Source organism: Oreochromis niloticus, linkage group LG7, assembly GCF_001858045.2.
Source record: "Oreochromis niloticus isolate F11D_XX linkage group LG7, O_niloticus_UMD_NMBU, whole genome shotgun sequence".
Taxonomy (NCBI): domain Eukaryota; kingdom Metazoa; phylum Chordata; class Actinopteri; order Cichliformes; family Cichlidae; genus Oreochromis; species Oreochromis niloticus.
Window position 1 is genome coordinate 43,051,804 of NC_031972.2, and position 27,024 is coordinate 43,078,827.

General features: G+C 40.3%; 1 protein-coding gene across 8 annotated transcripts in view; it reads right to left on the reverse strand.

Moving 5' to 3' along the window:
- The window catches only part of LOC100695872 (transcription factor SOX-6), a 101,568-nt gene that overhangs the window by 55,950 nt on the left and 18,594 nt on the right, over nucleotides 1-27,024 (reverse strand). For 4 of the 8 annotated variants that reach the window (XM_013264204.3, XM_013264202.3, XM_013264205.3 and 1 more), the window contains 2 exons: nucleotides 11,334-11,553; nucleotides 7,181-7,391 (listed from right to left, as the gene is read on the reverse strand). In XM_013264204.3, the coding sequence (XP_013119658.1) occupies nucleotides 7,181-7,391; nucleotides 11,334-11,552 (430 nt within the window). In that variant the 5' untranslated portion in view covers nucleotide 11,553. Of the gene's footprint in view, nucleotides 1-7,180; nucleotides 7,392-11,333; nucleotides 11,554-15,082; nucleotides 15,104-26,723; nucleotides 26,807-27,024 lie in introns of those variants that run through there. The other 4 variants (XM_019361678.2, XM_005459959.4, XM_013264201.3 and 1 more) reach the window with 2 other exon arrangements.

The window sequence follows — 27,024 nt, forward strand, 5'->3', positions numbered from 1 at the left end:
CACTGCATGCGCTCATACCATATGTTGGCTGGCCTACAGCCAAAGTGAGCAGGAGAGGGCTACTGGGCATATCCCACTGACTGTATTTGCACTCAAGACTCACAGGCTGTGCCTGATCATTAGTAAAGAGATCCCTATCAATTACAGACGAATAGATTTAACCCAACCACAAGAAGCCCAGGGGGAGTCAGCCTGTTGCCAGAAACAAGGAAGTACTGACCAGGAAACACAGCGATATGTAAAAGGAGATCAAGTTTAAGATTAAAGAATGAGGTTTACTGAATTTTCAATAAAATCTAGCCTTTTTACAAATGCTGGCCATTGGCTATAATATGGCGAGTTCAGATGAGATGTTTATTGGTGTGGAAAGCTGAGCTACATGCACATATGCACAAACAAAGCTTCTACCTGCACACAATCACATCTCAAGCTGCCAATCCCATAGAGGAAGGCAAACATGGTGCCAGAGCCAAGGCTTTGTTAATTAGCTAATAAGCTTAACTCTCGGGGCCAGCCCAGCTTGCTTGTTAAACTGTCATCACTACTTCCACCTGAGTGTATGAATCCATAAGCCTTCACTCACAAACACACACACACACACACACACAGGTTGGGCACATGGGGTGCTGGCTCACAGGGCTCATACTCAAAATTTAGTCACAGTTGCTTCTTCTGCAGCTTAGCTGATGGAACGTACGGAGTATTTAACCTTCACACAATATTGCTGACGAGCAAGGGTAGCACCTAAACTGTTAATAAGATCAAAGAGTCATTCATTATAGTTACAAGTGAAATCTCAGAGGGAATGTTTTATTGAACATTATAGCACTCCCAAAATGCCCAATAGTCAGAGCGCACGCTCTCCCTTGGGGGGAGGAGTGTGCGCTGCACAGTTCGAGTGGCTGTAACAACAGAGATGTTGAAACATCTTTCAGCAGTCAGAAAGAACCAAGCCAGAATGTTTCTATTGTCACTGAAAAATGGGGTTGAGTGAAGGTTTGGCCTTGCTCTGACCTCCTCTTCCAGCTGGGGATGCCATTATATTGGTGATTGGGTGTCCAGCTCTGGCCTGGCCTCAGCACAAGACATAGTGCAGACACCTCCAAACTGGACAACATAGGCTTAAGCACACAGAACAAGGCTAATAAAAGTGTAGCTTCAAAAGAGCTGCAAATGTTGATGTCACTGTGTCTGCGTGGAAGATAAAGTAATGTTTTTTTGTGTACTGATTACACTTTAGATGTAGGTCAGAGTTTGCTGTTTTTACTATGTCTAATTAACATACAGTGGCTTTGACTATTTATTTTTGTGTAAAAGGTTTTAAGCTCCTCTGTAAACTTGGGTTTAAACCAGTTTTTCACATGAAATTAGCAACACTGAGTTCTTTATCCAATTCGCTGTCATTTTTAGGAGTTTAACACTTAAAAACCACAGCTGTCCTGCTTTATCAGGAATGTGTGGTTGTGGTTTATTCATAAGTTGATTGATAGTGCAAAGCGTTGATTGGTGCACTCTGTGACATCACATTTTTTCAGTTACGCTGCTGTCATTTCAAACCGGAGAGAGACGAGTGCATGCACAAATGATGTAGAACTCTCTGATGAAACAAGTCATATAACACATTCAAAGCAGGACAACGAACCAGAAAGAAAGACTGGAGGAAGTTCCGGCTCCACAAAAATAAATCAATGGAGGCAGTCACAGTGACTCACAAAAAGAAAGACAGATTTGTTGGATCGTAGAAATGCATCATCATCTTACCACTAATGTTAGTTTGGATGTTATGCTTTTGCCAATTTCCATATGATGTGAAGGCAGTTAGTGGCAAATCTGAAACTGTACCACCAGTCAGTACCAAACAGGCTCAGAGTTTACATGAAGGCTTAATGTGTACCTTGAGGTATTGCCTGCATCTGGTGTTTTTCTTTGTTACACTGGATGGATGCAAATATAGTATGGACATGCTGACCTAATGGAGCATGTTAAATGCATTTTCACAGCAGATGGCCGCCCCTCCCTGAACCTGGTTCTGCCAGAGATTTCTTCCTGTTAAAATGGAGTTTTTCTTTCCCACTGTTGCCAAGTTCTTGCTCATAGGGGGTCATCTGATTGTTGGACTTGTCTCTGTATTATCATAGGGGGTTTACCTTACAATATAAAGCACCTTGAAGCAATTGCTGTTGTCATTTGGCGCTACATAAATACAACTGAATTGAATTGAATCTTTTGTTGCTAAATTCAACTCCGGTTCGGGTAATAAATAAGTCACACAGGTGTCTGTTTTATAACCGCTCCAGAGCAGTGCAGTGTTGCCGTAATTGGACCTGATCTCATTTGCAAATGAAAGACATGAATTGTACAGTAATTCATACAGGCTCAAGTGTAAGCAGGGATTAGAGTGATGTTAAGTGTTTGCCAGGCACCAAAGCTGCAGTAGGCACATTTAGATGGCTGACTAAGTTGGCACAAGGACACTTTCCCCATGCCAGGCTCCAACACTGCAGGTCAGCCCCCGGGAGGCATGACAATACAGATAATCATAATTCACTCATCAAAACGGAGGGAGCTTGATTGCACACTTGAATGGGTTTAATGTCCGCCAGGCAGCAGCCCAGAATGGCTGGGTTTGGCATTCAGTTAAATGTGTCCACTTCTGAGCGTTGTTTCCCTTTTTGTAAAGAGGGCTCAAGGAGATGAGGTGAATTCAGATTAATGATGGCTAAGAAGAAAGGATATATCAGTGTTCAGAGACAGACAATTGTTTGGGTTATTACTGTAATTGTTTATTCCAGGCTTTTATTTCCTAACCTCTCCATCTCTTATTTTTAGCTGCAAATCGACTAAGGATGGAGTATTTCCATTCAACAACAAATCTAGGACCTGCTTTTTTCTGTTTGTTTGTTTAATTCTGATCTTCCGTCACCCTGGCCTTGAACATTTTATTCAGCAACCAGCCTACTAGTCTAATAAGTGCTCTAACGGTATAGAGCAACCCTTTTGTATGCAGAAAGCTTTTGTAGCTAAATCTTCACATAAGAAAGGCACAATTCAGCATAAATACAAAATTCTCCGGAAAACTCCCGACCTTCACCCTCTTGGCTCCCATGTTGTGAGAGTCTAGGTGAAAAGGATGCATTTTCAGCAACTTAGCTGTGTGGAAATACTGCTACCTGACACAGTCTTAAAGACTTCTTGATAAAGCTTTTAAAAGCTGAGGCTGTCTTTGTGTGAAGATATAAATAAATAAATAAATAAAGTCCCGCATAGCAAAGCGAGGCCATGTCTATTCAGTAGAGCTGTCACAGGCACTTAGGGCACCTCTGAGAAGCAGACTGCTAACAGCGTGCCGACAGGGGGTAAGCGCAGCACGAGGGCTAACAGCGACATCATCCACACTTTAGCTCCGGGCCACGGTGCATAGGGGTCAGCCACGTTAGGCTAAGTGAGTGCTCAGTGGTTGGATAGGGTCTGTTCCATTTGATCACACAGCCAATCTAACTTGGGAGAGCTCAGCTGACTGAGCCCTTAGCAGCAGGAGGCAGAGGACGAGGTGAGGGGCAGTATTGTTCAGAGCTTAATGTGCTTCCCATTTGAGTGGCGATGATCAAATCTGCTGGTGGCGTAAGAGCATTCTGAACAAACTCCATTTTAAGTGTGAGTCAAAGTGAACACACGCGAGTAAAGAGCCAGGAAAAAAAGACTTGGCTCAAATGCAGAATTCCTGAATATTTTAATTATACAATAACGCAAAAAATTATCTCCAATCTACTCCACACAAGAGCTCAGTATATAGGTCTGTTCACCACAATGGCCTTGCACTCCTTTCTGCTTTACATTCTTTTAACAAAACAAACAAATCAGACAGCTTATGCATTTGGAATGCTTCATCCTCACCAGTAACACAAACAACGATTTATTTTAGGATGTGAGCAAGGTTGCCTGTTGCAAAAGGATTTTTAAAAAATGTGCTAGAAGTGATTTGAAAGGCTCCAGAAGTTGAAGGATAGAAAGAAGATGAACTGGAAAGATAAATGGAAAAAGACAATAATCAACTAGAGAAGAGAAAGAGGCAATTAAATTAGGAGGCAGTATTCAAGCAAATTAACAAATGAGAAAAAAAAAGAAAAAGGGTGTGGAGCGTTATTGCTCATCAGTTTTGAAAGCCACACAAGGAAAGCTCACTCGATGAAGCATTCAGCCTCTATCAATCACCTCATTTTTGACTAAACTCATTAAGAAAAAAAAAGCAGAAGTACCCGTCAGTCTCCGCATCTAAGCATTACCAAAGCGCTGGATGAAAGACATTTTTACAATGCTTCTACAAGGATCACAGCAATTCGCATGAATGATTACAAGGCCCTGAAACACAATTACTATTCAAGCAAGCCCTGGATGAGTCAGTGTGTCTGGTTATACTGCACATGTTTGCCTTGTTTGTTTTTGTGTAAGTGAGTGCAGCATGATCAGTGCTAGTACTGCGGATAATTAGCAAAGAACGAGCCAAAGTCCCAAAACGAGATGCTTAAAATCAAAGTCGTTTTGAAACATCACTGCTATTCTTACTGTTACTAGCATTACTATATCTTTTAGCATAAGCATTGCTTCCATAGTTAACCATCATTGTTGATGATGTTAATTAAACTAGCATTTTTATGTTACAAACAATGATATAGTTATTAGCAATGTTTAATAATCATTAGTAATTACATTTCTTTGTCATATTTCATGGAACATAAAGTATTTAATTTATTAACAGTATATTATGATTGCATCATGACCCTGTGACTGTGCTGCTGACCTGCCCAGGATGTATCCTGCCTCTCGTCATATGAGAGATCCAGCTGCCCCACAACCCTGAACTGAATAAGTAGTTAGGAAAATGATGGATGAATGGATGGAATCGCATCATAGAGGTAGAAACAATTACACTAAACCGCAATATGTATTTTTTAATGATGAGCAAATGTTTTTGTTTTTTTTGTGATAAAGTTTTTTTTTTTACTAATCAGTAAACTTGTCCTCAGTCACAACATCAAAAAGTTCATACTGCTGTTTTGTTGAAGTGCCTGGTCTGTCAGAGATACACATAATGGTGTTCTCATCACCTATCACGGGATTTTGTTTTTGACATTTTAACACACTGGGAGCTTCATTTTTCAACATGCAAGACTATTGTTGTGAAAGCAAGACTAACTCAGATCCTGATCTTGTAAATGTACGTCAGCAGTCCTGGTGTTTAAACCGATCCAAACACTGAGCGAAAGTTGAAGAAAAAAGCAAACGAGTAACAAAGCTACACAGTTCATGAACAGAAAGTGGACTGTGAGCTCCAGGATCCGATTTCATCACACCAACTGCATACATAAAACATCATTTTAGACATGTCTTTCATCATAATACTAGTCATCCCAATGTTTTACAGATGAACTGCACAGTAGTAAACAACCATGTATAAAGTTTTAAAAGCATCAGTTTGACCTTTACAAGATAGTTTCCAAACCAATTATTATCAATTAATCACCATTTCATTTATTGCTAACTTAAAAACATTCTAAATAATTTATCATTTAATCACCGTCGCCCTGAATCACTCATCTGTAATAAAAGGTCTCTTTGTATAGTACTAATATAAGACTTCGCTTTTTCTGATGAATGTTTTTTTTAATAATGTTATATTTCTCTAAGCCGAAAAAGGGTGGAAGTGCTTGCAATCAAACGGGCCAAGAGCTACTTGATCACAATATCAAGAATAGTGGCTTTAGAATACGGCATAGCTTGCTCATATTCCTCTCATACAAGGGATATGAAAAGTAATTAATAGGAAAAAAGGGAAACCTAAGCAAATTCAATGAAGGCCTATGTTTGTTGCTGTTGTGTTGCTGCACAATCACTACACGCAGTAAACAGGAAAATAAGTTTAGAAAACTTCAGAACTAATTAAAAATGGCCAACGTCATTGTACAGTAAGCAAGGTCGGGTATTGTTGATCAGAAGTATACATGTGGTTCTGAAAAAAAATTAAAAAGAGCGACATTCAAAGGTGGGCTCCTAGCATTTTTATCCACTTGTGTCCTCTTTGATTTGAAAGGAAGGTGTCACAACACTTTTGAAAACACACACTCACAGATATGTGTGTGTGTGTTTTTTTCTTTTAAACCAGTTTCCCTGCTGAACATGAGAGGCAAAGCTTCCTGTCTTCGAGCTTAAGACACCGTGGACTGTATAACGCCTCAGGCCATCCAATTCTGGCCTATTTTACTGTATCAATAACAAAGTGAAACCTCTAAATGAGAGAGATCAAGCACTCCTCTGATATTATCGCGATTACTATGTGCACATAATAGTAAAGAGGGGTGTTAGATGGTTTTAGATCTGGTTTGCTTTGGGGAGGAAAAGGGCAAGCTGAGGCACGCTGGGAGACTCCAACCCTTTCCCGTGTTGGAGGTGTAGATCAGAGGAGCAGCGGAGAAAGGGAAACCTGTGTTTTCACTGATTGATACTGTGATCTAACGAGTGAGGGATCTGTCAGTTGTAATTTTAGATGTTCAAAGATCTTCTGGAGAGGAAGTTTTCAGAAAAAAAGAGAACAAAATGGTGAGCAAGTGTTGTTATTGCTTTATGTGGAAGGGAAACTGAGTAAAAACTGCATCACTTCTGTGAAAAGCTAGAATGAAGATGCAGTCCTATGTTGTGTTAATGTATCACTTTAAACAAAAATGTGGGGAGAGATCTGTGACATATTCACTCATCTAGATAGCTCTTAACCCTGCAACAAATGAGGACCTTTGCTAAAGTTTTAAAATCTGTTATTTTAATGGAAGACAAACAGTTCACCAATTGTAGGACTAGAAAATGGACAATATGGAAAATGTGTTTGAAATAAATAAATAAATGTTCCACTATGTGTTTAGACAATTTCTCTAACTCATTTAAGCTTATAAAACTCACCCAAAGCCCTTCAGATGAAGCCAAAAAACAATGGTTACCCACCCAAAGCAGTGTTGTTTCTTAGATGTATATAGTTATCTTCCAGTTAGCTACACAGAATGTTTATAAGTGGAAGAGCAGCTTTACTCCACAGCCTGCAGCTTCGAATAAAAGGCAAGGCTGAAATGTAAAGATTCTGGCCCACTAGTGGTAAAACATGCACACACATATACACTGAAGACCTTTTTCTTACCGTCCTGCTCTGTCTTGGTCAGCTCGACGAGCTTCTTCTGTTTCAGTGTGTCCACCACGTCTGCCAGGCTCCCTTTGCGGCGCTCTGGCGTCCCAAAGGCGAGGCCAATCACAGGCTCCCCGCGATCCCTTGGACACTCCTCTGGCTTGGTTGGAGAGGTAGATGTAGTCCGGTAAGAGTAGACTGAGCCACCTTTACTGCTTTCATTGTCCTTGGAAGAAATAGAAAATGAGAGTTCAAACCCACGAGCCATAGAAAGTAATTAAGTACTGCATATCTGTGAGAGAGCATTTCAATTCATGCAACAGTTTATTTTTAACACAGCTCAGACAAATGCATCCCAAAGCTCTTTACTGTATCCCTGTAGTGCTATTTGGGAGTGAGCCTGTACTTTATTTGCTCTACCGCGCTTTGCCTGGGCACGGGTCAGCTGGTGTGACATGCCAAATGTCAGGTTTAGGATTGCATTTTGCTACTGACAGAATATGACGAGCACAGTACTTGATCTATCTGTCATCAAAAACAACATGGTGATACTCCATTACATATCTTTATACTGCCGAGGTCACATGTGTATAATCCACTGAGACACACTGTGAGAAGGCCAAGCCTGGCAAGTGTTTTTTCAGTTGAGGGTGCTTACACGTAAAGAGCAGCATGACTGCAGACACATGCAATCTGGTGCTGGTGGAAGTGGATTTGTGGAATAATTTAAAGCCAGTAAAGTGTTATAGTAGTTTGAGAAATACCTTGATTTGTGTCTTTAATAGATTCATAATATATTCATTAATTACACATCGAGGTTTAACCCTACAGTCATACACAGACATCTCGGGTGATGCATATGATTTTTTTATACCTCTCTTTAGAATAAGAATTAATTCCTGTTATGGTCAAGGTGACAAAAATCAGACCTTTTGATAATGAATAGAATAGAATAGAATAGAATAGAATAGAATAGAATAGAATAGACCTTTATTGTCATTGTACATTTACAATAACATGATGGGTGCTGGACACCAAATGTGCAGGAATAAAACATAAAAAGTAAGTCACCAGCAATAAATAATAACCAGGAGAAATATATAAACACAAGAGAGAAGCACACATTGGAGAACAAAGTGCTTGGAAGCAGTGCAAAAAAAAGAGTTGGTCTGAGTATACAGCTCATGTGTGAGTGGCCTGAGTGATGGGGTGATTGGTGAGGTGGGTGGGCAGGGGTGGGGTGTGAGGGGGATAGTGTTTATTGACAGTCCGAATGGTTTGAGGGGAAGAAACTGTTTGTGAGTCTGGAAATGTGGGACCTGATTGAATTGAGGTGCCGACCAGAGGGCAGCGGGTCAAAGAGGTCGTGGGCGGGGTGCAGGGAGTCACGTGTGATGGCCCTGGTTTGCCTGAGACAGGAGGAGCTGGCGATGGCCTCCAGGCGTGGTAGAGGACAGCCAATGATTTTTTTGGGTGGTGTTGATTACCCTCTGAGAAGGCTTCCTGTTCTTAGTAGTGGCCCCTGCATACCAAACACCAGTAGGAGGGCACACTCTCCACTGAAGAGCGGTAGAAGGCAGCAGCAGCTTCTGGTCCAGGTTATTCTTGCTCAGGACACAGAGGAAGCGCAGCCACTGTTGTGTTGGTGTCATCAACATACTTGATGATGACGCTGGTTGGGTAGGTTGGTGTACAGTCATATGTATGCAGGGGGGATCTTTAGGTGGTCCAGTTTGGTAATGAGGATGTCTGGTATTATGGTGTTGAACACATAACTGTAGTCCACGAAGAGCATCCTCATCTAGCTCTTCCTGTTCTCCAGATAGCTCAGTGCTCTGTGAAGGGTGATGGTGATGGCATCCTTGGTGGAGCACACGGGGTGCGGGGAAGGGGTGGCCTCAAACTGAGCAAAGGTGTTGAGCTCCTCTGCAAATTTGAGGCTGCTGTCGTGGGTTGGGGGCTCTGGCTTTTGTAGTTGGTGAGGGCTTGGATGCCTCTCCACACTTGGAGGAAGCCCTCTATCCTCCTCCTGTAGGTCTCCTTGGCCTGTTTGATGTCCCTGCTGTCCACTGTCACATTCTCTACATAGCACTTAATGTAGAAAGGGACAGACTGAGTGAAGGTCTCCAGGTCCTGCTGTTCAAAGATTGACCATGGACCAGATCAAAACAGTCCTGTAGCTGGACAAGAGCATCATCTGGCAATGTTTTAATGACCTGGGTGCTTGGAGGAGTTAGTTTCCTGAGGGGGATGTAGGCAGGGGTGCGGAGCAGAGAGAGGTGGTCAGAGTGTCTTAGGCTGTCACTCTGTAGCCATGCTTGATGTTGCTGTACACATGGTCCAGTCTACTGTCCCCCCTGGTAGAACACTTAACATTTTGGTGGAATTTGGGGAGTACGGATTTCAAACATGCCTTATTAAAGTCCCCAGCAACAATATGGGCACCCTCCAGGTGCTCTCTCTGCTGTTTACTGATAATAAGTCGGAGGTGACTGAGTGCTGAGCTAACGTTATATCTGATGGGTTTTTGTCGTTTATGGTGCATGACCCCAGCGTGTGTGTCCCACTGCTGTCTGCTCTGCAGGGTTATGAGTTAAGCAAGAGGCACAAGGACTCTATAATTATCAAGAAGATAAGCCCTTCAGGATGACCACATTGTCCCACACAACAGACACTTTAGCACAGGTGCTCTAACACTGGGGTTATTTCTGGATGCTTTCTCCTCCTCTTACAGAGTGGGGGGATCTCCAAGAACTTTAGGAGGCTTATGTTTCAAAGACAAGGGGCTTTGGCTAACAGCGGGATCTTAAGATGCCCTTGAAATGGCTCCAGGAGGCTCTGTTGTGCACTTTGTCTTTAAGCGGAAGATGCCTCTGTAATGAGGATTACAAGATAGTGTGTCACTCACGGATTGTTCAGGTGTGTTGGCTTTTTTTCCAGGTCTGCTCAAGAGTTATACAAGCAGGGTGGTGCAAGCTGTAATGTTTGATGCTCAGATCAGAACCTTGAATCACAAAGTTTTAAGTTGACCCTCACTGTTGGAGGCTGGTGAGGCAATGAAGTGAAGAAGGACGTAGTTTTACTTTCTCTGTCCACAGCACGGGGACCTCCCATGTTTCACTGGCCAGTGGCTGTTTTGGGCAGTGTTGCAGCTTTACCTTATGACTGAATTTAAGGATCGAACATATTTTTTCAAAAAACTTTTACAGTTTGAAACATTGCACTTTGTTACTTTCTGACCCAGCACTACCTGTCCTCTTTCAGAACACTTGAAAAGATTATTTCTTTATAGGTTCTCACCAGTGTCCTGTGCTGGTCCATGAGGGACAACGGTCACATATGTATGTAAGTGTGTGTAAGTTGGAGAGAAAAATAGAGAGAAAAAAAGAAAAAATGTAGAGCGAAAATTCAAATATTCATGAAAATTTTTGCCTTCAGGCAACTTTGAAGTCTGATATCGATGTTAAGTCGACTTTTTGAATATTGTTATTAATGAATTACTGCATTTACAGCTGTTATTATGCACTAGACATGGGTCAGTATAACTGAGTAACAATTTCAAAACATCTAAAGAGCCATAATCATGCTTCAGTAACACAAGTAATTTAAAAAAATGGGACATTTCTCGGCAAACTATTCAACTCTACCACAACAATGATAGCAAAGGAAACTTTCCCCTTTCCTCAGAGGGTGAAGCACATTTTGTCCATTAGGGACCCACAGAACCTGAAGCCAAGTAACTAACACCTTAACAGACACACTCAAACACACATACAAACACACACACCAAAGCAGGCTGTGGAGATGAGAGGAGGCCAGGGGTATAACTCTCTAAACGAGATCCCTCACTGGGCTGCCTACAGCACCGCCTGTAGCACACAGGCCAGAGAGAACTACCAGTGAATGCGTGCGTGGGTGCTTTCTGTGTGTGTGTGTGTCCACTACACCTTGTGCACACTCAATAGTGCACAAATATCACTATGCATGAAAATTTGCACACCCTATGTATTCCTGCATATGTTTTCACGAGTGTTTTATGATTTGTGAGCCCCGAGTGTGTACTCTGTGCACACACCCACATTTGTGTGTATCTGAGTTATAGTAATACACAAACTCTCAGGATAAGATGTGGTCAGTTTCTCAGCTCTTGGCCTAATTCACTTCTCACCATCACAGCAGGACTGACATTCTCCCACTCAGCGTCTGTTGGTTTCTCTCTGATTGGCTGCAGTTCGTCTGGGTGGGACTGGTCATGCAAAGAAGGTGACACCGTCTCCTTTGGGCCGTCGTGCTCATCACCAACCCAGCCTGCACTGTCCTGACCAATCACTTCCGCTTCCTCGGGCGGTGGATGAAAGGGAGGCGTTGCTCGCATGGAAGACATCATTCTGGGAAGGAACAAAAATGAAGGGTTTAACTTTGGTTTATGAACTACAGTTATATCAACCAGGATGGACGCTCACTGAAGTGACACATAAACAGCTGCAGACTAGTGCTGCTGTTCTCACAATGATAAAGACTAAAAGATATTTGTCACCAGCCAGACTAACACCAAAACCTTCCTGGAAGCCGTGATGCATTTTCTGTGGAAAACTGCAAACAATGACACACCAGCACGGGAAAATAGAGCAGTGTTTTGTTACATTTTGTTTTGACAGACATTCCTTTCATAACAATATTATCACGATTGGACTCTCCTTAAGTGCTGGAGGTTGGTTAGTGTAAATTAGCAGTATCATCAGTATCAAACAGTACCAAAAATGCAGTTTTCTACTTTTAGTGTGTTAAATAATTTTAGATTTTATTTTTTCCACCACTGACTGCACAAAAAAAGCCACAAAACACTGTTGGATAATTTCACAACCATGCATTTGAATCGATAACTCAAAGCCACAACTTTATTTAAATGCAGAGACATGAATGTGAAATATGTAATTATGGTTTAGTCACACACAAACAATTTAAAGTACATATCATATTTTTGGTATTTACTCAGGCACTCATGCAGCGCGACTGACATGTTTTCATCCTGAATGTACATCAAGCGTGCAAACACACACAAATCCACACTCGTGGGGATAATCTATTAATCTATTATGCAGCATCAAGGCCTCTCATCACCTCGGAGCTGTTACAGAAGCAGACGCTATAGGCTGCCGAGTTTAAGTGGAAAAATCTCACTTTTTTCTAATATAAGTCTTAGATTGAGTCACCAGGCTAATGCATCATTTCCTGTAATGATTTCCTTTCATTTGACTGTACTTGTGACGACATTTGCTGACCACAGCGAAACCCTGCCTTCTTACTGGCTTAGACGAAAGGTCTAATCTAAACACGGGCTCACTTGTCCTCAACATATATACGAGTACACACAAACGCAAATACACTAAATACATAAACAATTCTACATTAATAAACACAAATCTAAACTAAACTGTTAGGTGACAACTGATGGATCAACCTGCTCTGAGCTGCTTTTGCTGTGATTACTATAGCCGGTGCCACCCACCCTTCCACACACATGCACGCAAATGCATACGCACAGCTTCAGTGAAAAACTGATTACTTTTTCAGCATCGGCTGCTCAGTAAGTCAGAGCAGGCTGTCTATCTCTGATATACGCAGCCTCCTGGGTGCTCTTAAGTGTTACGTCTGACCCTCAGTCAGATGTCTGAAAGGGCGGAGCGGGCGTGCAGTCTGAATGCATGAGGAGGGAGAAGAAGATGAAAAGGTATTTAATTGATAGAAGGAGTTAATAAAGAGTGAAATGAATCGAAGGAGCAAAAGGAAAAAAAAGAAAAATGCAAAGACCGAAAAAAGGATGGAGAGGACAGGAATGGGAAGCTCAGTTCCAGCGCAGGTCCAGACTGATTATTCGAGAACTGAGAAAACCGTCCATTTGTGTTTGCATGTACAGTCTAGCTGAGTGATTTGCTCAGTGAATGTGAAGGTTGTAATGTTCAGTGCATGTTGTCTCTTACTACTTCTGGTGGAACGCAGCTTCCACCAACTCTGTGATGCAGGAAAAATTAGAGGAGGGTGGATAGTGGCATGCTGTAAAAAGTGAGACCTGAAAACGTTAAGAATCATTAATAGTCCATGATAGACTGAAAACCATCAGAAATACAATGTAACTAATTTTACTGGGAAATTCTCATTTATGTTCCCTTTTTCTTGTTACTTTTTACTTTACTGAACCTTATTATTGCAGTTTTTACTGCAGTAATGAAATGCAGTTTATTTGCTGCATGCAGGTTAATCCATATATAAAATTCTCATATTTTTAGTGCTTATTTTAGCTTCTTTAAAAAAAAAAAAAAAAAAAAAAGCTTTCAAACCCAATTTTAAGTAGGTCTGACGAGCCTTCTTTACAAGTTTCAAAGTACTTTTTTTTAATTTTTTACAACTGGCCAACAGTGTCATCCATTCACAGCCAGATTTAAATTTAGTAGAATAGCGCGGGGTTTGAATTTCTCAGGTCTTCTTACACGGCGATATGAGTGTAAGAACCCAGACCACCAACAAACAACAAACCATAATCCACGATCAACTCATGGTATCCAAACTGGAGCGATGAGAGAGCGATGGGCAACTGGGGAGGGAGAATACAGAAGACAGCCTATATTTAGCTGACAATATTGCTGGTGCTGTGTTTATGAGGGAGCTTAAGACTTAGTTTCTTGGAACTGGTGTCTCATATGGCCAGGAATGCCCAGACTCTTAACTGCCAGTGATTGGGTTTCTCCATGCAACAGTACAGGGGTTTATTGGTAAGCATGGCAAGCAGGCCTTTTGTGATTAGAGCAAGAAAACGGTGTATTTCATGCACTGAACATTAGACACAGTAGCATGCTATACCGAAAAAAAAAAATGCTGATTACTTTAGTGCATGATAGAAATGTGCCTGATTTTTTTCATTTTTTTACATTACCTTCTAAAGCTACACTATTTCATTTTTGCAAAAAAAACATCACAGTGAAAGAAAAGTGTTGAATAATGAAGCCAGAATGGAAGAAAAACAACAACTAGACATTGCAGAATGCCAAGAGATGCCAGAGAAAACACCACCAGGAACAATGAGTTGTTACATGTGATCATTTTTCTTTGCGTCACTGTTTTCTAAAGACAATAAGAGATTTAGTGAGTTTGGTGTATTTTTTACTCATGTTAGACAGCTGGACATGACAGTATATGTTAAAAATCAATTATGCTCTCTAACTAATAACTAATCCTTGTTGTCTTTGAGCTGTATGGTCATAGTCGTCTGAGATTCTCAAAAAATATGAAACTGTACATTTATGTGTCCTAATTTAAAGAAGATGCATTTTTTGGGGGGGTCTTGACACGACTCATTAACAAAATGTCGCCTCTTTCCCGTTGACATGTAGGCAGAAACTGAGTTATTATGGCTGAAAAGAAAAAACCTTCCCCCAGTGAGACGGACAAAAAAGACAGTCTTCCTATGCTGAGGCCCTCTGAGGAAACAGTAATGTGATGGTAATGTTACACCAATACCTGAAAAACAAATTCATTTTCACACGCATCACTCCGAGGCTCTCCCAAAGTCTTTTCATATTGTCAGACATCTAGAAAAACATCAAGACTTTCCCCTGGAAACGGTTCTCCTGTCTGAGATGTTTCTTGGAAAGTGATACTGGTGAGATTGCCTGTTTGATAACTGAACAGAGCATGCACTGTTGAATGAGGAGTCTTAATTTTTCATCCTCGTGCATTTATAGTTTTTCTGCTTTGTTTTCCTTGTTTGCTTTTGTTATTGTTGTTTTTGTTTTTTAATGTGACTCCAGGAAAATCCATCCAACAAGCTGTTAATAGCCTCATTATTAAATCTATGTAATATGCACGTTTTTCACCTACTGTCTTTAATAATCACAATAAATGTATGCCCAGCAATTTTACCTCCTTTTTGGTTTATGGTCCTTTCTTTCCTTGGCTGTGGATGGAAATTTTTACAACCTTTAGCTCTCAAACGCACTCAGCAAATAAAGTGCTGCTGGTGGACAGCTATCTAAGTCTCCTTCTAAAACGTGGACAGTAACTTAGAATCCCTTTGTGTGTGGAAGAAAAACGAAAACCAGGGTCGGTATTTGGCAGGAAAGCGTTGTTCAGATCTGGCCTGGAACCTGGCGACTTGGCAGAAACAATCAGGCATTGTGGAGCGTGGACGGAGAGGGACCTGTGACAGATGAGAGCGGGAGAGAGAGGGCCCCCTCTTAGAAAAACAGTACACAAAGCGCCATTCAGAACCCAGGTCCCTTCTGCCACTTGTGGAGCTGGAGAAGGGCTCCGACAAAGGCCCCCAACTCGACCAATTGGGTGTAAAATCTCCAGCCGTCCCAGCTTTACAGAACTAAGGAAGTGGGAAATACCAAAGAGACAGAGAATAAGAAAAAAGGGAGAAAAAAATCAGGAGAAAGAAAATAAGGACTTTTCTTGGAATTGTTTGTCTTTTGGACAGGCCCAACAAGAAAATAAGGTGAAAGCGAGCAAACCGAAGATTTTAAATAGAACACTGAGGCCCTTCTCCGAGTCTTTCTCTGCAAGAAAGATGACATTATCAATGGCATTCTCACAATACCATTTTGCAGGTTTTCTCCATCATGTCTACACGTTATATGCCAATTTTAAACTCAACAAAGTAACGCAGGGAGACGTTTGCAGAAAAAAAGTGCTTGATGCTAAGAGCAGAGCAGTGGGCTAGTTTAGCCATGATGTTTAGCATTTTATTGGAGTATTAAACCACATTGTCATTAAAAGTTCTCGATTACACATGGAAAACTGTAGAAGCCATACATTTCAAGTTTCTCAAATAAGACTGTAAATACATGTTTTTTTATCAGCCGTTTACTGTTAGTTTGTCCTTTCTGCAACTTTTTCGTCACATTTTTGTCTCTCCAGAAACACTTAGGTCATATTTTGTAAAGTTTTTGTGCACTTCTGCAGCGTTTTTTCCTATTTTCCGATGTTTTCTTAACTTCCAGTTTGTTTGATCTGGCATACGTCAACATGAAATTCTGCATTGGCTTTCCAATAGAACATTCTCGTAATGAAATAATGACATTAAAAGTAGATGTAATATAAAATGAGCTGATATGAACCAGAAATATTTCTTAAAATTCGTGGACCCTTAAGAAGCAGATTTAACAAACAACAAACAATATCTAAACATACTTGATTTTGTTAGTTTGCTTTGTTGAAAACATGAGAAATTGTTTAGTGACCATCAATGAAGTTCGTTGAGAATTCACAGGTGTGAACGGGTAATGTGGTTTCTTTCACTGGATAAATAAAGAAAAAGAGGGAGAATTGGACTTGTATGAGAGCAGCTCCCCCAACTCCTAAATCTTATGTCTGTCTGGACTCTCATTAGATCATCGCAGAGTGCTGCAAACAGAGGGCACTGTCATAGGTCAGACATGTGGAATGTGAACACACATGCTGCCCTGTTTTCTCCCAGAGATTTCTCATCATGGGTCTTTTGCCCAAAATAGAAAAGTTCAATAGCAGCAGTAGTTACCCCCCCAAACCAGCCAATTTCATCACTGGCTTAATAGCAAGAAAAGCAGTTTTGTTTTCTGAAACTCCAACTCATTGGATTTCGCTTACAGAGGCAGCTCTGTAGCCGTGCAGCCAACAAGTAGCTGTTCTATTTCACTGCTGTAGTTTCGTATCACACGCAAAGGCAGGTATTCTCTGACCTTTTCATGACTTAGGTGAAACAATGAAAGAAGGTATACAGTGGGCGGATGCTGTGCATGAATGTTGGGTCCCAACAGTGTCTGCATCAATCAGCCATCACAGCCAAATCCTTCCACAAATCTCAGGTAAATAGAACTTATTGTGCGAGTATGTTACACTGAGCGGCTCTGTGTATTTACCACGTCAGAAAATATTTACAACCACAAGGCACTCAGAGGGGAAGGGTAGAAGAAGCATTTAAGCAAGGTACAAAGTACAAGTTTAGCTCTTATTTAACAGACTGGTGTGATTCTAAGCTGTAAGAATATAATCTAATAGGTGAAAGAAAGTTTTTTAAAATTTCTAACTTTATTTAAACAATGCCATTTGTCTCCGTGAGGGCAGATGACATCAATTTTTGTCCGCAACAGACACAACATGTTCCCTGTTTTTTCATATAATTGGTTTAACAACTTGGTGTTACACAAGTGGTGAAGATGTTGGTATACAGTTTACATACCGGTTATGCAATAGTTTGCAGGCAATGTTATAAATGTTTTTTTAACAGTGCCAACACAGAATTTCCACACTTGCTTTCAATTTAGAATCACAAATGAACACAAAGAACACAGGGAAAACCCACACAGGCACAGGGGATAATGCTGCCCAACTACCTTACATAGAAAACATTTTATTTCTATCACGTCTGGAAATAGATCATTCACACAATACTCTACATGTACCACTGGGAAATGGCCTTATTAACTTCTGATTGGTTATACGGTGTAGTTTGTAGTTTTTACCTTCAGTAATATGGTGGGGATGTTATTAAACTGGTTCCACACAGTGAGATCAGAACTATAAAATGTTCAGTCTGTCAGATGAGCCACTGAAAATTAATAAAACAAAAACAAAGACAGAAAAGGAAGATTTGGTGGATTTCTATCATTTAATTGGCATTAACATGCCATATCAGGTGCAATATGTTCATATACAATATATTTTAAAATAATGTTAATGATATAAAATGTTAAAATGATGTAATGTAATGTTAAAAAAATGTTTCCAAGTATAAATTTACACAAAAAAAAACCAAGAAATCCTTCCTACTTTATGAGAATGTGGAAAGAAAATATTTTGATACTCCCCAGCATGAAAAAATGCAGTTTAAGGATTTCATCTGTCATCATGGACACCTGGAGCAAACACAGGGTTTGATGTCTCCATTAGTCCTGCTGATGTAAAAATCTTAATCAAAGCCAACGATGGAACGGTTACCAAATTATGAATGCATCGTTTGTCAAGTGGGCGTAAACACACTTCATTATGCTCTGGGCCTGTGTGTTCGGCCTCTGTACCTCGATGATGCCGGACTAAAACCGCAGACCCCCAGAAATCCAGAAGTGGCCTTAGTGACCAACACCCTCCCTTGTGCTTTTTATTTTTCCTGGCATGTGAACACACCCCTAGGTAACACAAATACAGTACACATATACATTTATCTACTTCATGGCAACGATACAGCGTAAACCAATGAAGAGACCATTGAAAACCAAAGTCAACACTCAGTGGCTCAAAGGGACTGTTTGTGTGCAGCCCCTCGCTCACAGTAGTTAGAAGCCCTGGTCAGTGTGAACATTTTCTGTTCTAAGGTATGCCTCATAATATGTCGCATTAACAAAGTCAAACAGCGGACGTAATTATGCCTAAAAATTTATAATAACAAATACTGAAGGATTATAGAAGTACAAGGTATCTGTATAAGTTGGAAGCCTCCAAAAACTATTCAGAAACAGACTGTTTAATGAAGCACGATGTGAGGAATACAAAGTAAAGTGTCTTTTTAATTGCTAATCATGCTCAAAGGTGTAATTTCTTGTGAATATATGCATGCATATGCATATGTATTATAAATATAAGGCCACATCCAAACGCTGAATCAAAACTATGAGTCTGAGTATTATGTAACTTTTAATAAAACTGAACATTCATAAACGAGCAAACCTATCAGGTATTGAAATATTTTATAGTCAGTGCACACAAAGGTGGAAACAAGGCTTACGTTATGATGGCAATTACTTGAGGACCCTTGAAAACCAACACACTTTTGTTTCTGTTCTGCTCATTCGTTTAAATGTCTACACCAGCATGCGCTCGTCTATGGTCTCTCTTTCTGCTGACCTCTTTACACCTTTGATTTGTATCAGCTTAAAGCACACACAGCTTGCCATTTGACAAACACCTTATGTGAGGTATTATGCTACAGTATATATCTGCGTGAGCTGATGGCACTAATTGAAGCTGCCAATTACCTTTGACCTCTGGAAGACACCGGAAACCTTTCACCCCTTTGGGGATGAACATAACTCCACTGTGATGCACAAATAAGCTTGTTGCACAAGTTTTAAGCCTTGCTATGCTTTGACCTCCGCATATAGTCACTGAGAAGCTGTAAAGAAGGGTGAATCCAATTATCTTAAGAATATAGACAAAACCATAAAGTCTCTCTTTTTAAGGAAGAAAGCTATTAACTGTACTTGAACTCATCCTTAAGAACTGAGTCAATATTAAAGTGTTTCCCTCTGCACAGATGCAACTGGGTGTGGTTAAAATATCTCAGAAGAATGCAAATATATTTACTAAATCAAATACATCAAGGAGATTAACCAATCAAATAGGGTTCATTTTCCAGTGGATTAAGTTTCAAAAGTATATTTCAGGGTGACAGCGGCAGTACAAAGTTATCACAGAAGCTTGTGGCGATACAACAGCTGCCCTCACACATGAGTGATCACATTAGCCCAGAGGCAAGCAGCAGAAAAAAGCTTTAATAAGTAATTTTAGGACTCGAGGGTCTCGCTAAATTTGAGAACAATCATCAGACACGCTCAGACATGTTCAGTGTTCTTCGGTCCTAATTTACTGCATTGGTTTACCCTGTTCAAAGTTATAATTCATAAATTGTTGACTTAAGAGGATATAATGGTCCCGAAGAATTCAGGTCTCAGAAACAAGAGAGAATTCTCACTTTACATCACTGATATGAAGTGCCAAAAAAAAACGCTGAAAAATGCTCTTCGTTAGGAAAAAAAGTCACAGCAATCCTAAAAAACAGTAAATGTTCATAGCGACTTTGAACACAAGGGTGAAAAGACATAATCAGCGCTAATACCCAGATACAGTGCTCTGAAAAAGGACCGGACGACCTCAATTAGTGACAAAATCCATTTGAGCAGATTTTCAGCAATAGTATTTTTTTAAATGCTTCCAATGCTTTAAATGCTTAGATCGTGCCATTGTAAGGGAAAACCAAAATCCTTTAAAACTTTGATGCAAACAAAAGAATTAGAATCAAACAAGCAGCTCTAGTGTGTCACATCATCTGCAGGAGCGTCCAAACAGGTGGCTTTTAGAGCACCCGGGAGGCGCGAAAGCCTGCTAATCCTAGATTAGGACTGACAAGTCGTTTCACTGCATGTCCCCATTGTAATCCCAGTTGCCTCTCTATCCGCTGACAATGAGCTTTGTTCCCTATCTGAGAAAGAGCTTTGACGATTTGTTAGCATGAAATGAATGCATTATTCAGACGCATGCTACTTTCAGTCAGTCAATAAAAACATAGTTTTATTCAATTATTAACCATTTTAAATGCATAATGTGTACAGATGGCCCTGCCAAGTCATCTTTGCTAAGAACATGGGGTTTTATTTCAACTCATTTTGGTAATGGCTAACATGTACGCAACATGCAAGGAGTAAAAAAGCAAAGATGGTGGGAATGTGATTGCATTTTTAATGTATCAGATGCTCATAGATGCATGTAACCGAAACTGCAAATCCAAGAATATAAAAGCTTTACATTTTCCTAAAGTGAAGTTAATATTATGACTCTTCCGATTAAAGCATACATTGTGTGTCTTCCTCATCCTTTACAGCAGGGAATGTCTGTTCTATGTGCGTTTGTGTTCCTCACATTAACACTGAAGGTACCAGGTACCAAATTTCCCACGTGTGGGACTAATAAAGGTTATCTTAAATCTTAAATAAAAGTAATCTTACCAGCAGGGAAGTTTTCAGTGCTGCTTTTTGAATATTTTAAATGTTTCATTCCTTTTTTTTCTTTGTCCAATTGTGTCATTTTTACACTGAATTTACAATGTGGCTTATTTTACAATAAAAAGCAGCAATAACAAAGAAACATTTCCTCAGTTATTTACTTTAACACTTTTTAAATTAAAAGGGAAATTTTAGAAAAGGAAATTTTTCAAACTTTTTTAATTACTAAATTTTCCTAAATTTACTTTCAAACTTGCTTGCCATCTGTTTTTTCATAAGAAAGGCTACTTTGTCTACATATGCAAAACCTCATGGTTAAATTGAACAATCAAAACTTAACAGTAACTGTAGAGGTCAAGTAGGGAAATTATTGGTGATACATATATATATAAAAAATATATATATTTCAATGTGTGTATTGTGTGTGTGGGAAATGATTTAAATGATAGTTATGCATGAAGTGATAGTTAATATTTGATACCTTGGATGAGCCAATAAACACTTGTATACTGTAGCAGAGAGAAATGAAATACTGAAGAGACAGCCCTGTAGCTGGTTTAGAAAACAGGCAGTAAAAAACTGAATAGGTCACGGTGGATTTTTTATATGAAGTATGTAAAAACACATATACAACTATACACAGCCACAGCCTTGGGTGTCGAGAGGTGTGCGTGTGTGCTCCAAGATCAGAGCCTCTTTAAACCACACAAAGTATCCATTGTCCTACCTTGCAGAGAATACACATTGTTCATTGCGCACAAGGCCTAACTTCAAACTAGGTTGTTAATCTAGCCAATCACAGCAGCCGATGTTCACAATGACTTAAGTCCTTGAAACAGGGCAAATATTTAATACTAAGGTGGAGTTAGTCGTTGCAAAAAGACTGATGTCAGCCGTGGACAGTCTATCAATTGTGCATAATATAATGAAATCCATCTTACATTTGTTTATCTGAAGGGCTAGTGGATGATATGAACATTCAGGCACACAAGCAACACGAGGCATGTTTTCAGTTAGTTTGGAATGGACAGGAAAAGGCAAGTATAGCAGTAAGAAACAGAGAAGAAGAAGGAGCTATAGCACGTCTTCCACTGGAAAGCAAAATAACCACGGGCAATGAATCAAAATAATTTACAAAAAGAACTTGGATTGGGTGGAGCGCTTTATGCGAGTGTGTAAATATCCCTCTCCTGCGCTCCCTGTTCGTGGTTGGACTGGAGTGCGATGGTTACTCGTCCAGCTGCTTGATTTTTATCGCATTAAGTAACATATCTGGACAAAGGTCTCACGGGACCCGCGCAAGAATTTCACAGTTGCTGGAAGGGAGCAATGTTTTTAATACGGCAGAGTTTCTTTTCTGCCTGGTGCCACTGGATGATTCTCGTCCTCTGTACGCTCTCTCTCTCTCTCTGTACAGCTGTTTTACTCTCCATCACAGCACAGGGCATGCAGGCTGTAAATCACAATTAGGGGCTTCATTAGATATGGCTGATTTATTAAGACCCAGGGCTTGTCTCTGAGCCTTTCAGCCATATATTAGCTAACTAAAAATCTCATACATAGTTATGAGACATGCTGTTTACTGTATGGCATATAGGGTCATATGCCAATAGACATTAATTATTGAGTAAGACTCCATAGGTTAAATTAATAGCATCCAGGCGATAAATCATTTGGATTTGTGTATTTTTCCTCAGCGACGCCTGTGTGGCACGCTTTTTTCCTACATATCTGAGCGTGTATCTTTTTTATATAACAACAAACTGGCAGCAGCATCAAAAATCTGTCTCTATTATCAGCAAGCAAACCGGCATTTGAAAAGGAGCCAAGCATTTTGGAGCCTTATCCAAAGGCTTTAACAAACATGCTCTAGAGCTGCTCGCCCTCTTAAACACAAGCACATAAATTTGGCCTGCATTCATTTCCCAGTTACTTCAGTCTTAAGTGTCCCTGGTATACATAATACAGCATTGTTTTCCCTGTAAATTATCGCATTATGTGTCAGCGTTTGTCAATTGCCTGAAAACACAAACCTCGATAAGGTGGCGTACATACTCTGAGTTATTTAAATTTAAATGTTCCGGCCTGCTATGCTTTGTCTGCCTGTGCTGAATGCCTAAACTTAGTAAAGTACATCAGAAAAGCATTGCGAAAACATCCTGAAACTGCTAATCAAACAACTTTTGATTTCGAAAACAGCCTTTCACAAACTTGGGCTGCTATCCAAAATCACTTGTGTTATTTCTTGTTCCTCCTTACATACCAGCATGCCTGCTCATCCCGTGTCACCTTATAGGCCGAGATAGTCCTATGATTAGTTACAGCTTGAACAGGTGAGCCTCAACTTGTTCAGACCTACTTATAGTGAAATCCTATTGTTAAGAATAGAAGAGGGTTAACAGACGCAGAATAGATGGGAAGAAGCAATAAAGAAAGTCTTGATTCCCTCAAAACCCTCACAGTACTTAAAAAGACGCTTATATCATAAGATCAGTCGGACATAGCCTAACTGCATATACTCGCCTGCAGGATAAAATGAAGCTAAACATCAGCTACAAATCTATGTCAGGTGAATGTGTGTGATGGAGTAACTCATGGAAGCCTTTAATTTTATGGAGCATTTGTAGCATTTTGGTTGAGTCAGTGTCTAACTTTTTTTCTTGATTAAAATGCTAACTATTATTGTTGTTTTCAAAATATAAAGAAAACTGTAACATAAGCCAATCATAATTTCTCACCATCAAGTTTACAACGTTAGATGGAACCTGCGTATTTTGAGGCCCTTTGGTTTAAAAAAACAATTTCTGTCGATTAATTATTTCAACACCAACTACTCACTTATTGTTACAAGAAGTGAGTAGTTAAGCTCCTAAGACTCATAAATGCATACAGCATTTAATGGTTACTAATCTGAGCACAGGCATGTACTTGGAAACTCAGCACATACTTTCTTCTCGCTGACTCTTGCTGCATAACTAATCGAGGGTGACAGAGAACAAAGGAGAAGATTAGAGGATTTAACGTGTGACACAGCCACAGGTCAGGAGGCGGTTTAGTCTCTAACTGTGATTATGGGCAGGCAGGTGTCATCGGAAGATGTTGCCAAAGACAGCGCATCTATGCCCCGCTGAACTGCTTGTTTCAGTCCCAGTGGGTCAGGCCTGCAGCACAGGGATGTTGTGTAGCTGGGTAAAACTCAAATACATGCTTTAAACCACTGAAACTGTTTGACTGTGACAGCTCCAGTCAGTGTAAGCCTTCGTTTGGTACTAAATAAACATTCAAATTTACTCCAAGGACTCTTTTATTACAGTGAAAGGTACTGTCTTACTACTGCATGCCTAATACAATATGAATAACAAGCTTGTTATTTGTAAAACCGAAGCGACTCCTTGAACTTAAATTCTCATTTCAAAGTCCTTTCTGAAAACTTTCTGTGTACAAAGTCAGATGAATGGATTATGAGACGTGGCTCAGTTGTCAGCTTGTTGTCTCACGAGCTTTGAGAACATTTGTTTCATTAGCTATAGTCGTCCAGCTACTTTATCAGCGTGGCCTCTAATTGCTCGACAGCACGGTTGATGTTGACGCTAACCAGGAGCGATGTCATCCATCCTCTCCTGCTACAATGGGGCTCATTGGATTAAGTTCGAGCAGGCTTTGTTAAAAGCTGGCGCAAATCTAATCAAGGAAGAGACCTCAATTATGCTAGCATGTACTTAAATGATCAGATCACTAAATTTGGAGGAGGGGGTTGGCCACTGCAGGAATGCAATCAGCAGCCATTAGGGCAAGTTAATTTTAGCTGATGGCAGCTTTCAAATGAGATGCAGGATTTTACTTTAATGAGAATACTGTAATTATGAGGCTGCTATGCTGTTGCGTGATGCTGCAGTGAACTGTATTCAGGGTCGCTTTAATTTTGATCGCAAATATAAAGCTGAGACAAGTCTCTTAACGGCAAGTGTTAGCACTGCGGGACAGCCATTGTTGCAGATGTGCTGTTTGCTTTTTGACCTTCCTTCTTTCCACCTACACAGTCAACACAACATTCAAACACAAGGTATTTAAAACCCACTGTTTTTAATGAAGTGTTGAAGGAAACCAAACAGCTGAAAAAAAAAAACTCATTCCAGCTACGGCATGTTCAAGAATGCAAAGAGGTATAGAAGCATATTGTCTGGAGAGAATAATACGCTGGATCACTGTGATCTAAGGACCCAGTGACATCTCCAGCAAAAACCACAACAGAGAGGCTGACCCTGGCCTCAGACCTCCACGACCCATGGCAGGTAAAACAGGAAGCAATCATTCTTAATGTCAGTGAGTTTGCTGGCACTCCTTAACAGGAGGCCTGAGGTCTGAGTGTAGCAGCAGTTACCAAAGAAAAAGATATAAAATGGGCAAAAATGCATTGGAAACACTTACAGTACAGACACATATGCAAATAACAATGAGCGGGGTTCCTGTCCATTTTTTTTTTTTTGGAGTGGAAATTTGCACATTAAAATCACACAAAACCTTTGACACCTTTTTTAATCTATGAAGAAATTCTTAAGTAGCAGCTGAAACACAAAGTGAATAATGGGAATAATGAAAGAGCTGCTTCATTTCACAACAGTTCAAGACAAGATTTGGATATCTGCAAATATTGAAATCTTTCTGTATATTGATGCAAAATGATTGTGTAACTTTTGCAGCAACAAATATTTAGGAATATTTTTTGCTGCAACTGCAGAAACAAACTCCCAAAATGATAAAGAGTTACTGATTACTAATGGAGCCAATAGCAGAGGAAATGCAAGAAATATTCCCGTGTGCTAAAGCTTTTTTCACAGACGCTCTCGCCACTCATCAGTAGTCTGCAGTTCAACTTTGCCAACTGTGTCTCTGATCCAAGGATTAAAGTCACCAGGCAGGATTTTCTTTTAACCAAAGCTTTATACAACGAGGAAGTCTTGCATGAAAAATTAATTGTCACACGTTAACAGAAAATTAGAAATACCAGAGTAATTCATTTCTCCCCATTTGATTATGAAAAATGACGAAGACAGCTCTTCATCAGTTATGAAGACTGTTCCGTAACTGTGATCCAAACATGACTACTGTGCATCTGTTTTCACATTCCCATCAGGAATGTGTTACATAGCCTGTAAGTGCTACGTAACACATTTAAGGCCACGCATATAACAAACACTTTGCTTTACGTCTGCTGGCTTGATGTTTAGTTATTACTGTATGGGAGATGCACAACTGGAGTGTTTGTTTTTTTGGACAAATTTGTTATGTATTCACTAATAGCTAAGAAGAACAAGCTTAGGGGTTATGATCCCCCACCATCCTGCCAGCATCCTACCCAACTGCCAACACTGTCTACTGTTATTGCTGTGCGACCTCTTATTTCATCTAAAAAGTTCCCAACATTCCCAGTTTCATTTTCACTCATGAACTTTGTTGGGAACCACACTGCTCACTCCATTTGTTTCCTCTCTGTTCCTTTACGGTTCTACATAGACAAAAACTCAAAACAAGATCACAAGAGAAAATCAGTTGGTCTTCTATTGGCAACAACCTCATTTAACTTGCTTTATCTAGCATCTAGCTTTAGTGAAGCTGATTAGCAGTCACTAGTTGATAACTGGTGACACTGGCCCACTGTGTGTGTGCCGTGGCTTCCATGTGAAGCAGGATGTGGATGTAAGAAGCAGCTCGATAAATCAAAGGTTAAAATATAGATCCAAACTGAGGTCCCTCTCCTACACCTCCCTGCTTTCTCCCTCTGCCTGATCATCCAGCTTGCGCATTACCTCATCAGAGGAGGATCTGCCTAAAGCCACAGCGGTCACACAACAGACAAAAGCGCTCATCTCCAGGAAGCCGCTGCCGCTGCCTGTGGTTTTGGAGAGAGGAGAAGAGAAGGGAAAAAGTGACTAAGCCCCACGGCTCCTTTCTTCTCTCTGCAGACTTAGGGATAAACGGAGGGATAAAGCACAGGGGGAGATAATATTTAGAGCAGGCCCCATTTCAAGGGCAATAGAAGAGAGAAAGTGGGGTATGAGCTTGGGTGGTTTGGGAAGTAGCCACAAGGGTCGGTCTATAATGTTACTG